General features: G+C 42.2%; 1 protein-coding gene across 2 annotated transcripts in view; it reads right to left on the bottom strand.

Moving 5' to 3' along the window:
- LOC131879272 (obscurin-like) overlaps positions 1-18,083 on the bottom strand; it is a 68,340-nt gene that overhangs the window by 11,762 nt on the left and 38,495 nt on the right. For both annotated transcript variants that reach the window (XM_059225546.1, XM_059225545.1), the window contains exon 4: positions 5,074-5,287. In XM_059225546.1, coding sequence (XP_059081529.1) covers positions 5,074-5,287 — 214 coding nt within the window. The remainder of the gene's footprint in view (positions 1-5,073; positions 5,288-18,083) is intronic.

The following is an 18,083-nucleotide window of genomic DNA, read 5'->3' as shown; positions in this document are numbered from 1 at the left end:
AGCAACCGCGATTACAAAACCTCTCCATTTCCAATGGCCATATCAGTAAAGGCCATCCCAAAGAACGAACAACTGACTGACCTTGGGCCTTGTCAGTTAGAGCTTAAAAGCGAGAGGAGCAGTCGCCCCAAGAATGAAAGAAAGACAGCACGTGCCTACTTTTTTTCGATCGCTTTGGATCCCTCAGAGTCTCACTTACAAATGCTTGAATTTGGTCACATTTGGATTCTGGGGCAAAAACGAAAAGCTCCCAGCTGAGCACTAGTTGTGGATAAGTTTTAATCTGATCTCACTTGAATATGGAGAAACGCCTTGGAGGACGAAAAAGACAGACCAAGAGAGTCAGAGAGAGACAAGGCGAAAAAACTGCATTTTTTTGAGGTCTTATCATGGGTCTGCCAGAATCCATTCTTAATGCAAAGAGAGCGTTTTTGGTCGTACATTCGTTGGCAAAATGTGGTCTACATTAGCATAAACCCACGTGGAGCCAATGGTGTATAACTTTCCAACAGGAATTAGGTAAAATCAAACGAGCAGACGGCAATAGCACTGACGTCCCCAGGTTCTTGGCAAATGGCGAACAATTACATTGATTATACTAGGGATGAATACCTCATGCTTGGACAAATCGAAGAAAGCCTCTCGGTGCTATGCATGAAGTGAGCCCATTGCAATTTGAACAGCCCCCAAGCACCTTCAAAAGACTCGAATTCAAGACAGAAACAGGGACTGTGTTTTTCAACCGTAAAAAGTGCACTCTTCAGTCCCGAATGGCAGCCAGATCATGTGCGCGTAGTAAGCAATTATTACTGGCCTTTTCAGTGCACCGACGAGAATGCAATGTTGGTAGAATTTTCATCGCTTCATCTGCGGAGACGTTTAGTCTTTCATTTATCTTGAATTTGCGCTCCCCATCTTTGGTTGATGGCTTCCGAAAACCAGCGATCGTTGGAACAGTTCCAACTATTAAACCCTCGTGCAATCCCAGTTAAGAAGTGCATCTTTGGTGATATTCCAAGTTTTGCGGTAAAAGATGGTCCACGTCCAAGTCTTTTCAACTCCTAGGGCGCACTAAATGGTATGGTACGTGAATTCAAGGTCAATCTACATGGAGGTTCATTACTCTGCTTGGCTGATGGTATTTGTGACACTAGAGCGGGGGAAAAATAAATGCACGACAAACTTTCCCCCTTGACTTCAGGTTATGGGACGGTCCTTCAAGTAATTGGCCTTGTCTCACAGGCAAACTTTGGGGAGCTCCCTGTTTCTCAACCAATCACGGATCACATTCATTTCTCGGCTCTGGCGGAATGTTTTCTCCGGCCTTCCTTAACCTTGACGATGGGATGAGGAAGGAAGTAATAAGGATGGATCCCAAAGTCGAGACGAAGCAAAGGAAACTTCTCCTTCTGATGTTGAAGGAAGCAAACTTGGGATCAATTTTGAGTGATTTAGAGCCCACGTTCAGACATGAGAGGCCAATCGACGATTACTGGGTGAGTTAGCTTGTTGGCGAAAATGGCAGGGTCGTCATTAACCAGGGCGTTTTATTGCTACGGGTAACAAAAGTAATTTGCTATTCGGTTTGCTCCCAATTTAAGTGAGAGACGGCTGATAAGGATCAGGCTGAAAGTTTGGAAGATCTTTCTCAAATACTTGGGTTTCTTCATTCAGTGGGGAAACGGTAACAAAAACAACTTGAACAGATATGTTTTGCAGGGGGGCTTTTGTGTTGGAGAAACCCATTAAAACTTCCTTCCCTGAAACCATATTACCCCGGACCAGAACCATAACCAAAGAACCCACCCGATTGACAAGCTAGGTTTGTGTAAAAATGAAAAATAATACAGGCTTCTTTTGAAGAATCCACACGAACTAATTAGACAAAACAAGTTGTCAAAATTGAAGAACCGAAAAATTGTTTTATCACAATCCTTATGGAGCATTGGGAAAGACAAAACATGAATCAATTTTGAAATTCAAAGTTAATGACAAAAGCGAAAAAGGATATACTCCATTTGTAGGCTTGAACAGACTTAAAACCCACGAACATGTCGCCTATAACATACAGATCCTCTTTTCCTCCAATTTCAAAAAGTGCCTCCTTATATGATTTTGATTTCGTTTAGGTGAACCTCAGTTTGGATCAAGCGTGCTTTACTTCTAAGCTCGATATGCCAAAACTTGGCCAGCCATGATAAAAACGAGTCGAAGTAGAACGAAATATTTGGACCCTATCATTTTGGCACGATCTGAAAAGTTTATCATAGGCATGCAATAGCTTACATTACTTTAAATTTGAAAAAAATGAATGCACTAGAAAGTGCATTGTGAGGCACAATGCACAATTGTGAGGTCAGCCACTCAAATACGCATTTAAGACAACCCATAAATTGATAACTTTACGCTTTCAAGGTGAAGTCTTTCAATCAAGATGGGGGGGTAAAAAGATCATCAAAAATGATTTATGATTCTCAGAGCATCGGTCAGATGCCTTAATATTTGGTGTAATGTGGTGTGATGGAATATAAATTTTGGTCGTTTGTCCAATTTTGTGTGTGTGTGTGCCCTGTTAGTGAAAAAACATGAATAAGATATTACTCATTGAGCTTCACACCTGTTTTCGATTGAATATACCTACCCAATTCTGAGTGCGCATTTAATGATACGAGTATTAAAAGACAAAACAACCCATGAATTTCCCTGGATTATAGTCATCCCAAAACATTAGCGAGACAGTTCACTTAAATTACACGTTTAAAAAAACACTGATAAAGTTTCAGTGCAGTATTAGGTGTTCAATTCAATGCCATACAATTAGAGTGAGGGAAATGCTTTTTTGCCTTTTGAGCACGAAGAAAGCAAATAAAAAGAAATTACAATTTTTGCTTGCATGTACATTTTAGATAATTGCCGTACTTCATACAATCATTGCAAGGTCTAATTAGCAGGGCTAAGTCTATATACACCAGTAAAGTTTTCTTACTTTGTATGTAGAGGAGTCGACTGAACTCATTTCAAGGCATAGCTACTAAAAAACTCCGACGAATCGTTCAACTATTACAATAGGAGTTAAATCAAAAACCCAGTATGTTGGCATCATTATTCATATGGATGTGGCAAAGTTTGGTGGCTTAAATGTGGTTATTCCAACTCTCTTAATTAGCATATAGTATCAAAGGAACGAAGATAAAAATGCTGTTATATTCTGGGAAGTTCATCAGATTCCTTGTGGACTATCTGGGGGTCTAAAATTGACTCAAATTTATTTCAATCCAATGCCAACCGGAACTGTTTCCTCAACCTCTAGCCAACTATGCCAGATACCGCCAGTTTGCTTCCATTCAGGCTAACCTGTATCTTCCTGACAAGGGTTTCCCGGCCTTCAATCGAAACGTCGCAATGGAAACCAAACTGGTTTCGAATAAGGGCACAAAAGTGTGTGTGGGTGTGTGAATCTAGTCTAACAATATTGCTCAAAGGCAAGTGTCAAATACGCAGGCTTTGTATCGCCATACTCGCTCTATTGTGTGCCGTCAGGGATCTGGTGAGGCCATGGAGGCCGTTTTCGTAGCAATATCGATTTCTCAAGTTTCAAATATCAAAGCATTGCGAGAGAAATAGGGAGGCGAATTGTGTCACAAAAAGGACCTCTCGATCGGATCACCGCCAGCCAAGACTTACGTAGTCTTTCGATCTCTTTTCACTCTCTGAGAGTCGAGCATCTGACACCATGAAGAAAAAGAAGAGGACGAAGAGGAGAGGAGAAGAGGCAAAAGGGAAAAGAGAAAATGGCGACGTCTCGCTCCCCGGTTTTTTTGCTATTCCTCTTTCGCTTTCAATTCGTATTCTACTTCGTCTCCCTCGAAGTCCTTCCCTTTCTTTGCTCTTCACCTTCAAAGTCCCTAAACCCTTGGTCGACTCGAGAGTTGAGACGAAGAGGAGAAAAAAGTATGAGAAAAGATCTCTAGATTTATGTTCCAATAACTTTCCATGAGGAATAACGACCAAATTGGAACTTTTTCACTCCGTGGAATTCGGATTTGGATCGTGGATGAAGATCGGAAAAGACCAAGACTACTGAATTACATCCTAGGGAGATCTAGAGACTGACGGGATCACAGCAATGGAATTCTCATTCATGCCTTTGAGATGCACTGGGAAATTCTTGCCAAGGCCTCAATGAAAGAACGATTTGGGAGGATCAATAAGCATCTTGCTGGACATACCTCAACGTGACCCTTATTCTCTTGCCTCTGAACTAAATTCAAATGCCAGGAAAAAAAAATCATTCTTTTAAACAAGTTATTACATCTCCACATCTACATCTTCGTTGGAGAAAGTCATCGGAGATGCACTCGACTATTTGACGGACAACAGCCATTATCATTCCCAGGACTCTTTTCAAAATTGCATGCATTCCTTTATTCAGCAATGTAATGAGATGGAGAGGAATGAAGATAAATGTCCGAAATTTCGAGCCCTCATCCTGTCCTAGCTTGGCCTCGGATGAAGTAAGTGAAAGGGCCCATACGACGAGATCTTTCACGGACTCCACGCAGGTTAATTGATCAACCCAATAGATTCATTGCACCTTGGAATGCTTGGATGGTTCACCGTCGTCCTGCTCTTGCTTGCACTTTATTCTCGTGAAACGTCAGTTAGGAGAACGTTTCTCAGCCTATCCTACTTCAGGGTTTTCATCTAGTTTTGGTCTGCGTACAAGCTAAAGCAGAATGTTGAGGACACTCGTGCTCAAAGATTAAAGACCATTTTGAGTTTGAGTATTAAACACACTGAACACATGCTCAAATGCAAAGTTGGTGGAGCGATACAATGAAACCCTGATGGGAAGACACAATGAAATTGTATCATTTCGTCCTGATTATCTCCGCATCAGTATAAAAGTCCAATATTTGGAAAAGGTTTTCAGGGATCAATTTTGGGATCTTAACCAGACAACCTCCGGTTCCGACATAATATTCTCCTTCGATCGACATAACTGACTTCAATTTTGGGTTTTTAGCATCTACGCACAAATGTCTGTAGAAGACTGTACGGATAACAACTCACCAACAACTTGAAGACGAAGTCGGCGAATGAGAGGTGGATTGGCGGAGACCATGCACTCGTAAATTCCTTGATCACTGAGCTGAGGGAACTGGATCTGCAATTTCCAATCGTTGGGTTGCTCATGAAAAATTTGAAACCGGGCGTCGTTGCTGTAAGTCGTGAGCCCAAATGTTAGAAGATGAGGCGTGTCATCGTGTCTCTTGAGCCAAGAAACCTACAAAAAGGGAGGAAGAGAACCGTTCATTAGTTCAAAGTGATTTTTTTTTGTGGTGCACCCTTCAAAATGCCGTGCTAGATTAAGAAGGTTTCCTGCAAGTAGAACCTTTAAGGACTTCCTGTTTCTTAGAGCCGAGATCAATGTATTTACCAACCTCTTCAACTAAAAAGTAATTTGCAACCAAAATTTACCGGTAGCAAAAATACCAAAAAATATCGGTCATTCTTTGTAGGGCAAGCAAATATTCAAAGATGGGAGCGCACAAAATAAAATTTGCTAAATATTGATTCCGGATTTTCCAATAATTTCCACCACAGCGTCTCGTTCGAAAAATGCCCGATCATTTTCATTTCAATCACAGCTACCAATACCACGCAAATGTGGGCCAATGGCAAAAATCATTATTTCAACGAATCAATCTATAAATTCTTCAATCAATCAACCAATGCACAAAGATCTTATAAACCTAATCGATTTTAAATATAAAAAACTGCAACACTTTCCAACAACATACGAGGCATGTAAGCGTTAAACATATGATTGATTGCTATACGTTTAGGGCTACATAATTATCCTATTGATTTTTTTGTTTTTTTATGGTTTTCAAGAGATTTAAGAAGTCGAATCACTATCGTCAAAGTGTACTTGTGAAAACAAAAAAAATGTAAGGAAAAGAAGGGCGTTTAAAAATCAGATCAAAACAATGAAATGTGGCCCATTATCTTACGATACCATTAAGCTTGCTTATAAGAGATGAGCAATCATTTCCTTCCAGCCGTCAGGGCTTCTGATATTGACTAGACATCAATGAAGCAGTAACTTATTTTAGATTATACTTGATTTACACGAAACACGTAAAAAAGCTAAGCTGTCAACTTCATATTCTTACTGATCATTTTGTGACGGCACTACCCAAGAGGGTCACTTTGTCAGTGTCTCACAATCTTTGAAAGTAAACATGTTCAATCTTGCCAATTGCCCGCTATACAGAGAAGAACACTCTCAATAATACGGTAGTACGTACATCAGAAATTCCCTTGGATTCCCCTCGCTGATCTCAGCGCTAAAGGGAATCATGATGAGTATATAGTTCTTGGGGCACTCATTTCTATGATGGCAAACACTTCTTGTGTCTCCTCAAATATGAAGAGACTTCCTGGATCGAGAAAGAAGCCCAAGCAAATGAGAATATTACTGCTACCACGTTGAGAAGGGGGATGCTAGAATGGATGGGACCCACTTGGAGCTTGGAACCACCCTCATGTTTTGGGTCCAATCCCCGTTTATGCGAGAGAGGGGGAGAGTGCGGGAAGTGGAATAGGAGTAATATTCAAAGGAAATGGAGAAGAAGGAATAGGCGATTGGAGAATCAATGATGATAATGATGGCGAAAGAAAAGAATCGACTGATACCGAGGACTCTGAAGGTGCATCAATCAAAGGCCATCGAACTTATCGCCGTGATGACCGCTTCCAACTGGGTCGTTAATATAAAGCTTTAGTGCAAAGCGGTCTAATCAAGGTGGGAAGGTGGCAATGAGATGTCCGGAATGACTGTTTGTCACAGCAAACCATTGATAATGACAAGGAATAGTGCCAATTTTGGCCTTGATAAAGGCTCATCCAAGAGTTATTTTTGTGTCGTTTTCCTACTCACCCACCATTCTACTGAATCTGAGTCCCACAGCGAGAACCAAGGAACAGAGGAAGGGGAAAAAAACCAGGAAAGACAAGCCATCTCCTGACAGCTCCATGTTTGATGAGATGAATTAGTCTCAATGAGCCAAGAAAAGTAGTCTTTTTCACAACAGATCGTCCTACCCTATCGGATTGCCAGTTTATGTTTTCGTATTCCTTGGCTACTCACTAGAGACGGAAGAGCGACTGGGGCTCGACAAAAACACACATTTATTATTAGGAGCGAGGAGGTAGTGCAGTCCTGTACGTACGTAGTAGGAGGCTCCTCTAAGGAGGTCTGGAAGCAAAACATGAAGCACATCAATAGACTGGGTTTACTTTCCTTCAAGGAACACTTCAAGTCCAGATGAAAAAGGCCTGGAAATCCTATCCGTTTATCGAGAGGGCCTCTTGACTTGTCTGAGTGAATCATCTACAAACAAAGGATTTATCATTTGTTTTCTCTCCCTTTCCCCTCGGATTCTCAAGTGATGGACTCAGTGTTCGTGGGATGCCCAAAAATCTCTCAACAAACAAGTCCTCTTCGCACTTTCAATAAAGCGCACTTTCCGGAAGACTAAATCCATGGAAACGCCCACTTTACTTGATCCTTTCTCCAGACAAGCCAAATATAAAAGGTTCACATACAACCAACAACTTTCAAGCGTTGAGTCTTTCGCAAATCCGGGCATTAAAAGGCTCAAATGATGCACGTCTTGGTTAGGATTCTCGTGCATCACTTGGGCGCCCTCAAGATGAAAAAGTTCAGTTCATTGGCCATTTGACGACTCTCATTAGTCAAAAGAAGAACGAGGCCAAAAAAAACCGGCTTGGATCTTCATCCATATGCTGAAGCTACAAAGAGAAAGAACGAATATCTCCTTGACTTCTTACCTTCTTCACGGATGCAATTGAAAACTATCGAAGCCGGAAGTTGAATGCCATTACCATAAATCAAACTCATGATGATCCGCTAGTCTCCCGAGAAGGAAAAGGTAAGTGGAACATGGGGCGATCACGGCTGGAACACTTGCTGGCTTTTTGGCCATTTCGGGTGCATGAGGTCCACGGAACACCACAATAAACGCTTTGGCATCCATCTCACTTTATACGCGTATTACTATCTATGGATGTACTCCGTCCTCTCAGGGCGTAGGTGAGACGATATGGGATACCAGAAGCTCCTGAAATTCCAGTTGGCTCCACTTATTGCGAAAGGCACTCTCATAGAAATGGTTGGAGAAGTGGGGGAACACCCACTAGGTGGTACCTGGTCGGGACTCGTTAGGGAAAAAACATCATTTCCTCAAGATACAACCCTAGCCAAGTGGTTATTGTGTTGTCTGGCACTAGCAATCTTCCATTGGATTGAGAAACGAAAAACCGGAAAATCCCTGGCTAAAAGAGGGAATCTCGTAGTTTTTGGCAATATGCGTGTGACAGAAAAGCAAAGACCATCCGTATTGGAGAATTCCACTTCAGCCAGATATTACAGCTTGTGGTAGGTGACGAAAGAAGGCCCCTTCTTTTCCCTCTATAGCCTGACAGGAGGGGGAAAGCCTTGAGGAGATCCACAAGGGGTCTCAGGGTCCAATTTGGGAACGAGTTGGTGACAAGGGCGTCGAGGACGACGACGAGGACGACCAGAACCAGGGAGATGGGAATATTATAGCAAAAACTGATGATACCCTTCCCCTCATGGATTGAGACGATGAAGGAGGGATCTTTGCCCCCAATCCCTGGTAGTGGTAGAGCTGCATTGAGCTCTTTTACCACTGCAGAATACATACATACATACATACATAAAGACGTACGTACGTACATATTATTGCAGTGGCGTTTGTAGGCCATAGGAATGAGGAGAAAAATTGGCAAGAATATTCTATTATCTCTATTGGAATGGAAAGACCCTTATCCGGCCTAAACCGTGTCATGTGGCTCATTGGGGTTCATTCAAGGATAAAAGATAGGACATTCATCATCATCCGGCCCGATAGGATGCCCTCTTTTTATAGCGCATATATCTGAGGGTGAAACTAAGATCTTAACCGGTAAGGATAACGTGTATTGATTGTAGAAACAGATTTTTTTGCATTTTGAAGGATTTGATTGTGAACTGTGGTAAAAACAGCCTTAACTCAGCTCTTTTTGGGAGTGACTTTGCCTTGACAGAAAAAATGACAGTGGCTCGATCAAATTCTTATCTCTGAAAAGTGAAGGCTTGAGGCAGACGAGAATAAAGTTTGCTTCCCTGGGGCTCTTTTTTCAAGAATCTGCATTTTGACAAACAAAATTTCCGCTTCAAAAATCACTTCCAAACATACAACAAGGCTACACAATATCTGGTTGGTTGCGAGACGAACCAAGGCACCTTTTGATTTTTGTAGCCATACATATTGTACCTACATACGAATACACAAACATTTCTTTATAAGAGCTTGGAGCTCCTTTACTAAAGATTGAAATCTCTGATTTCAAGGCTTCCATGTGGGCAGCCAAGCGAATGGCCAACCGCATATAAAAGACCGGGTGCAAACTATCCCTGATGATGAGGTTCAAATTTTCATGGAAAAAGACAACATACACAAACATGTTTTTCCGCCCATTAAATGCATTTTCCACGGCCTCTTTTCCAAGGTTGGGGTCCGTGTCATGAAGATTTTAAAATTCCCTTCTGGCATAAAGCTGAACAATGCAATTTTCTCCCCTCGTTTCACGATCATAGAGCGAGACACGGGGGAAGAAGTGAAAAAAAAATAGCACATGTCCGACCAGAACCAAGATCCCTTTTGCAAATAGCTTGTGGGTGTTAACACCTCCCTATTTTGGCGCTCTATTGTTCTTCTTGTAGTGAACTTATTCCCATGAACTAACCTTCGCTACACGAAGTCCGGAGGACTGCAAAGAGAGAATTTCCAAATTTCCAAGAGAAACGACGCGAAGAAGAACAAGGTTTTACATGATCATAAAACGGCTTAAAGTTTCGGTTTGGACCATACTGAAGAAGAACGGTCCCTCTTCGCCTAGATTGCATTACTTCTCGAATGAGAGATAAGGCCAACCATTCTGAGTTTAGGATCCAAACGGAGATCATGCATCATCCGGGTTCAACTGCAAGGAAGAATGATGGCGGCGCCGATTGTTGGCTCAGAATGGCAAAGGCCAATTTTGGCAAAGAACGCTTACCATTTTTGAGTGAACTTTGGTTGAAAACTAAGCTGAATAGGTACTTCTGTACCTTTCAGTTACACCCGGCTCAGAGAAAAGGGGGACATCATTTGGGGTCATTTATCTTTTCCATTTTCTCCACGAACATGCCTTGACTCTTCCCTTCATCCTGAGCTGTTTCCAATCTCAAAAGAGACCCACGTGAGATCTTAGTGAGTGAAGGTGGGGCTTGTCCCAGGGCCTTTACCCGCTCTCTCTATCTCTTTTCCAGTGAACGAGTCATATGATTGGTGCCTACATACCTTTCCCATCGTCAGCATCATCCATTTCTTCTTCAGGGTCAACCAGCCACTCACTCACTCACTCACCCTTTCTTACTTACCGTACGTACTTCCAAACCGAGGCGCCCAAGAAGAGCAGGATTTGGACCTTCTGATCTCTCTCTAGTCTCTAGTGTGATATTTGCCCTTTTCAAGAACATGGCCTTTCAAAAGCTGGCGATTTCTTCTCCTCGGAGAGCCTTACCTAACTTGACAGTGCAAAAAGAGCATCATCATCGTAACAAGGACACTCGATTGACCTGGACACACCATCCCACTTCTGTATATGGTGAGTTGTACTGGGGACGTGCTTTGACTTGATTTTTTTTTCGCCAATGTAAACAAGAAGATAGGAGAAGATTCTGAAAGGACACTTGATCCACTTGACTCGTGTAGTCCCGGCATCCTTTCCCCACCGAGAGACGAACATTGCGTCAAAGGCTATATTGCTTGTCAATTCCTCGAAACCAAGTGACACATTGTCTAAAGTAACAACAACGACAGCAACAACGAGTCCTGGGAAGAGAAACGAACCTCCACTCATTTCCAACTTTGTTTTTGCCTTCACATGGACAGTCACCCCTCATTTATAGTCTTGTGCACACTGGTTGGTGATGGTTGAGCTCATACGCCGTACGACTAAATGAGTAGGTTCTTTTCGGGGGTATGCTCTATATACAGTAGGACAACAGGCGGTGCAGAGTATATAAATGACAAAAAAGTACATTGGCCGACATATGAAAAGAGGGAAAGCTCCCCGTGAATGAAAGAGAGGATCTTGTCCCTGCGAGGCAATTGAGGCCAGAACTTGAGCCAACTGAGTTATGACACCGAAATTAAGCCAATTTTCAACCCCTCCATTCAATGCGGGTGACATCAGTGACAAGAAGAGACAAAAACCTGGAAAAAGTACCCCCAAAGAAAAAGCGAAGAAGTTGGACAAGACCGTGGCCAAGTAGGAAAAAATATTGAGAAAATGAGGGCGATGATGCCAAAAACAAGAAGAGGGTGAAAAGGGACCGGTTTCAATGGAGACTTGCCGAAGGGTGACTTGATTTGCGGCCAAGAAGGCAAGGGCAACGACATCTATAAAGACTTGTTGATGAGGCCAATAAATCTTTCCTCACGATTCTATTTCCATCACATGAAGATCAAAAACACCTTCCACAACACACCCACACCTTTCGATTCCCCCTATCGTAGAACACCCTCACGAATCTTGCTTAACTTGTTATCGGCTTCTTCCTTTTTCCGGGAAAAAGAAGTCGAGCTTCTTTCCTTATTTTGTCATAATGGACCATTTTAATGTTTAAGAGCACTCACCCCTCCTCAATTCTTGGTTGGCACGAACAAGATCCAACATAACGATCTAAATGCAAAGCGTTTGAGTCTCAAGGGACTCATGTCTATTGTTGCATTGTTCAAGGACAATTCCACGGCTCTTGCCGTTCAAGGTCTGCACCAACCAAGACACTTTGCAACTTAAGGTTCAGTTAAGCCCATGGTACAACTTAAATTGGAGGTAGAAACATGGGTCAGGTCTCACTGGCCCGGGGCCATTTCATGGGGCACATCAACTTCCCGTCATTCATTTCATTCATTCCCTACCTCTAAAAAGTACTATGGGTCGTTTTCTTGTTTCACCTTCGAAGGCATCAAGCCAGACGCTAAATTAAGACAATTCATGGCCTTGCGACGGTTTTTCCTCTTTGCTTTGATCAGTGGAGCAATTCTTTACGCCCCGCAACGACTTCTTTAATCTCTTGGGAATGTGAGAGATTTTTATTATTCCCCATGGCCCAACGCCAAGATTGAAAGCTCAGGGTGACGAAGAAAACATACCTAATAAAAGATCAATCTTGAGCCGATTTTTTGCAACTCTTACGGCGTAAAAATGGATGGGAATGAAAAAGGCTTGTCCGTGCTTTGCCAAACTCTTGGCAAACATCCTAAGAGATGGTTGCAAAGAGATATTGAGAAAAGAGATTTCTCGTTGGGAAGCGAAACAAGTGGAAAGGTTGATGATTATAAACATACGTTATATGATCTAATATCTCGTCTCTTGTGTAGTGTGAAAAAAAACTTTTTTCACGCCTCCTCTAATCACTGTAAGCCATTACTGTACAATACAAAGATACCAAGTACAATGGTCGGTTGAATGTGAGAAAAACTAGGAAAATGGGACGGGTCCATAAATCTTGATCAGCTCTCAAGATAACAAGAAGTACCGCCATTACCTGAGGAGCGAGGAAATTTTCCGCAAAACAAAGTGTATTAATCAAGCGAGTTGGATAAGAAAGAGAGGGGAAGGAGAGGGAAAGAAGGGCGGAAAAAAGAAGATATGCCTTATAAAGTCTCAGGAGAAGGGGGAAGTGGGATTTCAAGTTAATATTATCGTGTTTATCTCCACTTTTCAGCACGCAATCGGGCTCTTCCTATTTATTCACGAGTTTGTAAATACCAAAGCGTCAGAGCTCCACGGGAATCCTGGGTAGCTGACCTTTATGGAACAAATTGGGAGCATGAAATCCAGTAGGAAGGCACACGCAGTGTACATGCACACCACGTGTTCCACTGAAGCTCTGTTTCATGAACGCTTGAGATGTCCCATTCATTCATGAATCCTATTGTTAGGAACAGGACCGATGGTACTCGTAAAAGACGGTTTCTTAGCCAATGGACAAGGTCGGAGTGTGCACTGTGTGCCGAATCCGAACCCAACGGCCGCCAAACGAAGGCTGGGAAAGAGAAATAACCATCAAATACCAATTACGCGGATGAGTCCGGTTTACCAACCATACCGTACACTACTAAGTTTGAGCTCGAGTGGGCTTAGCAGCCATTGGCATCCCTGACCAAGACTAGACCTTCGTAACCACCTGGATGACTGGATCGGGAAGCATGCATAAACGATTTGTTACTCGTTGAAGGGAAATGAAGATTCCGAAGAGGAGCGACCAAACGCCCAACCTCACCTCCCACACACCGTCTAGAGTGAGCTGTACCCTAGCTATATGCCACCCAAGAGGAAACCAATTTCTTTCCAAGCCATTACTACAAGCAAAGGATCCCCTGACTGAAGATGTGCATCAGCTAGTACAAGCACGACGTTAACAACAACACAACCACCACCAGCAACAACTCCTTCAGGGCACGGGGAGGAGCACTCCAAGAGGCACGAGGCTCATCGGTATCCGTTACTCACGAAGAGGTCCTGACTGATATGGTGCGGGCTTTTTTTCTTCCAGGGACAAGAGATTGGATATGATCTTATTTTGGGTGGGACGTTCTAAAACATTGAGCTCTCAAGAGCATCGGTTCATGTTTGATAAAGAAACATGTCATCCCCAATAACCTGTTCGTTTTCCATTCTCGATATGTGTTCCGGGGGGGGGGCATGGAAATATTTCAACACTTACGCAGGCATTCATAATGAACCTTAAGATGAGCTTGACCAGCCGCAGTTTTGAATTAATGTGTTGACCAACCCTGTCAATTACCATTGACTTTTTGCTGAGATGTTTTAAGTTTGGGAATCTTGCCCTATCCATCCTTTCAGACGTCCTTTCCGTTCCTTGGAGAGAACCACCTATGTTCATGCAAGACACGTTATTGGATCCGCGGTGAAAAAAGGCTGAATATGTAGTGGTAACGAAAACACGTTGTTCCATAATTGGACTCAGCCTTCTGAGATTACTAGCAGATATTAATTGGGATCTTGTTTTACGTCGCAGGTGGTATTGATCACAATAATCAATTCATCTAGTAGGTCGGGATGAAGCGCCATGGAAAAGCTGAAGTTCCCATTCAAAGTCCCACATCAGATAAAGGAGAATCGGATTGCCCTTTTCCTTGAAATTGTAGTGGGTCCAATTCTTTATTTCGTTCCCATCTCCAGCCATTTTCTAACGGTCGTCCATTTCATCGTCAATGGAGGAGATCGGATCTTTTTCAAGGCTAAGCCAGCCGGGTGCATTAGATTCGGTGAAGCGATCGGTTCCAAAAATATGTCGAGATGGTATACGATTGCAAAAGATCAACAAAATATACTGCCATGGATACGGTCGGATGGAGAAATACGTACATCCAACCCAAAAGACACGCTACCTTTCGCCTGACAATGTGTGTGCCAAGGCATCAATTAATGAAACAACTAATGTTCCAACTCATATACGACGTACAGGACATCGAGTCAACATCGAGAGTGGAGGGAAGCAATTTTCAAGCTTAGAGGCCACCAAAATGCCAAGAAGTGCTCTCTTGACATATACGTAATACTAGGTTCTCTTTGAAGATCATGCTCTTGAAGCTTAACGAAGAACGCGTACTGAGGGCGCTGGATGAGCTGAATGATCCCGCTTACAGCTTAAGAGACATTGAAGAGGACCATCAAGCGATGTTCTTGGCCCCATTTTCACTCCAATCATTTAGACACATAGTATAGTACGAGAAAAAAAAGATCTCTCTCATGCTCTCCCTCTCGCTCTCCAGCCTTAGTGGGGATGGAATCAATTCTAATAATGGGTTTCCCGCCCTCTTCGTTTTTATCTACAGAGTTTTCTTACTCCGGGGCCATTTCCAAGTGGAACTCACTTCACCATTTCCAATTCAACACCAATCCATCGATCAATCTTAGACTATCTTCTTTCTTTTAATGCGGGTTGCGGCCTTGCTTTGTTCGACATTGCTCTATTTCTTGGCCTTTTCGGCCTTTTCCGGAAGTTCTCCTTCAGACGTTATTCCATCTACAGAGCTCATTTAAATTTCAATTAAAGCTTCTACGCCAAAAAAAAAATCTTCTCCAAATTATGCGGCAATCTTTTCACAAAGTGTCGATAAACTTAATCTGTAGCATTAAGATCTCGTTCGGTCGTGTCGAAGCGAAATTAAGTAGATAATCCGATCTGATATAAGGTTCTCGATTTATCGAACTCTGAATGCATTCATTTTCTTTTTGTACTATTAGGAAGCAAAGAAATGACTTCTAACAAATGCTTTTATCGCATCATCTATCTGTCGTGTAGCTCAATCTTGGCAAATCACTTTTCAATTGATTGTACTGCTATAATATTGTCAAATTATTCTTCCACATATTTGTCACAAGTATGTCCTCCTTTTTAATATAGTTCCACCCGTTACACCAAGCCCATTAAGGAACCAAGAAAGTAATAGTTCTTTCATCCATCGAGACACAATATTATGGTTTGCTTGTGGTTTGATAGTGAAAATAAAAAAAGATGCTTCCAAATGCTTGGAATCCCATTGGAAGAAAGAGGAAAGAATTGCTAAGAGTGGCCCTAATTTCCCTGGTGGGCAGGCGAGGTTGTAGTACTACATTCTTCATCCCCAAAGAAGAGGAAAGAAACCTTGATTCTGAAACTTTGGTATACCAAACCAATCCCCTCTACCGCAATGTCTAAACAAGGAATGATTCAAACCTGTGCATGGATTGCTGGTTCCCAATTCTCATAGAGAATAGGGTGAATGGATTAAACACAGAAAACTCCGAAATAGGTCAAAATCCTTCTTGTATAAACTAGAACAGGGTGTGGAAAGGTTCTTTTTCCTGTGGTATTGACTAAAAGTTTTCCGAGTTTCTTCCTCTAGATGACTTTTTGCTTGCATTTCCCCTAGAGGATGTTAAAGAGAGTAGAAACAAGATGAAAGAGGTTTTTATGCAAACCAATTGCAATCAGCTCAACCAATAGATTTTTCTCGTGTAGGGATTTGCATCGGCAGCTTAAGATCAAAATAACTCGCATCGAACATAGATCTGTATTTACAAGAGATTTACATGATTGCCTTTGTTCCGATTACTAGAAGATTTTAGTGCCTGATGTTTTATACTCACTTTGACCTCAAGATCCCAAATGTAGGTTTCCCCTTCAATTGGTTGGCTTTGAGACTTTTTGCAAGCAAACTTTGTCTGTTGAGAGTGATAAATGTTCTATTGTATTGGACCTGTCAAGACCCTTTGAGTGGAGAGTCCACCTTCAATTTGGAACAACACAAATTCGAACTAGAAGCCCGTCTTTTTTCTCAAACGAAGTGCTTCAAGGCAGCGTGCATCAAATTGTTTCTTCATGCCATGTTAAATGGAAAAGTTTTATGGCCAATGATTGATCCATTTCGAGACCTTTAAGCTCTATGCTTGAAGGAATGTTCGTGACTTTGTTCGGATTCTTTCTTTCCTCTCATGCGCCTGGAAATGGTCAAGAATGGGGGAAAATGGTTGACAAGCTCTTGATGAATTAGGTTAGAAAAGACCTTGTTCTTGACCAATTTTTGGCTCGGCAAAACCAGTTTTGGCAATTCCTCATGGCCAAACTAAGTTAGTTGGTCCTTGGATGGATTCACGATTGCGAGGAAAAGCCTTCAAATTCTATTCATTGCTCGTTTGCAGTAAAACTCACTTGATTTGTGCCAAGAAATAGGTCTGAAGAGGGAACCATTTTTGATGGGAAACCTCTTGTCCTTTTTTCTCAAAGCAGAGATGTTGTGTCCAATCATTCTCACCTTTTTAAAAGTGGACTCCATCAAGGGAAAAGAAAAATCTAGTTTCGACTCAGTAGAAAATCGAACTTCAACGTTAAACTTTGTGAACGTGGAAGTTAATTCCCCCAAAAATACCCCGCTTTTAGATTAATCTAGACGGAGGTTGGAAATGAGTCCAAAGAAAACAGGAAAAGGTCTTGAAGAGTCTTTTTTAACTTCCCAGGGTTTTGGTTGTTAGGTTACGAATCTCTTGCAAGCATCTTCTAGCTTCGATGTTCTTTATGGACGATGGTCAGATCTTTTTTGGAAAGTGTACACAGTGAGGTTGGTATACAAAACCAAGGAACCCTGGGGGTCTAGAAATAAATGTCATTCTATGGTTGATTATCTCAAACACCTGACCCTCAATTCATTTAATTCAGAAATTTTACAATCATTCCTGATAAATATGCAAAATCACCATGTCTTTTTGCTCACACCCTGTGTGCGGTAATACTTGGACAAAAATGAATGACAATCTATCAATCATTATCGTTGTCTGGTCAAACCACAATACAAGGCCCATTTAAAAATCGACGATTTGCTATACATGAATATATATCTGCTTACACAGTAGTCAAATGACGTCACAAGACTCCTCGATATCCATGTCCACGTCTATCTCCGGGTTGGCAATAATGAGCCAGGTATCCGACATTGGTCCCTGTACAGAGCAGATCTCGTTGACACACGAAAGCATTTTTACGTGGAGCAATCCTCAGATGATGATGAAGGGGAAGATCCCAAGGGGCTGACATCTCTCAAATCAGGCGCCCAAGAGCACGCCTCCATCCGGGACAGATCCCTTGGGTGACTGGATCCACCAACAGCTGGCTCAGGCCATTTGTTGACGTTCCATATTCCCCCGTTCCAGATCTTTAAGAGGATGATGAAGCAGAACCCTTTTCCTTGGCATCTAGGTCGACCAAATTGACACGAGATCTCACATCAGGTTGTCGTATGTACGTAGCTTTGAATCCGAGGGAAAAGTTATCCGGATGCATTCGGTCGCTTTGATCTCAAGCATTCCTTGAAAGTCCCGAGGAAATCAAGTTTTTCAAGATTTCTGATTAGTTTCCTCCCATCAAAGAGGAA

Source organism: Tigriopus californicus, chromosome 4, assembly GCF_007210705.1.
Source record: "Tigriopus californicus strain San Diego chromosome 4, Tcal_SD_v2.1, whole genome shotgun sequence".
NCBI lineage: Eukaryota > Metazoa > Arthropoda > Copepoda > Harpacticoida > Harpacticidae > Tigriopus > Tigriopus californicus.
The sequence above is the reverse complement of the archived record's forward strand: the minus strand, read 5'-3'. Positions and strand labels throughout refer to the sequence as shown.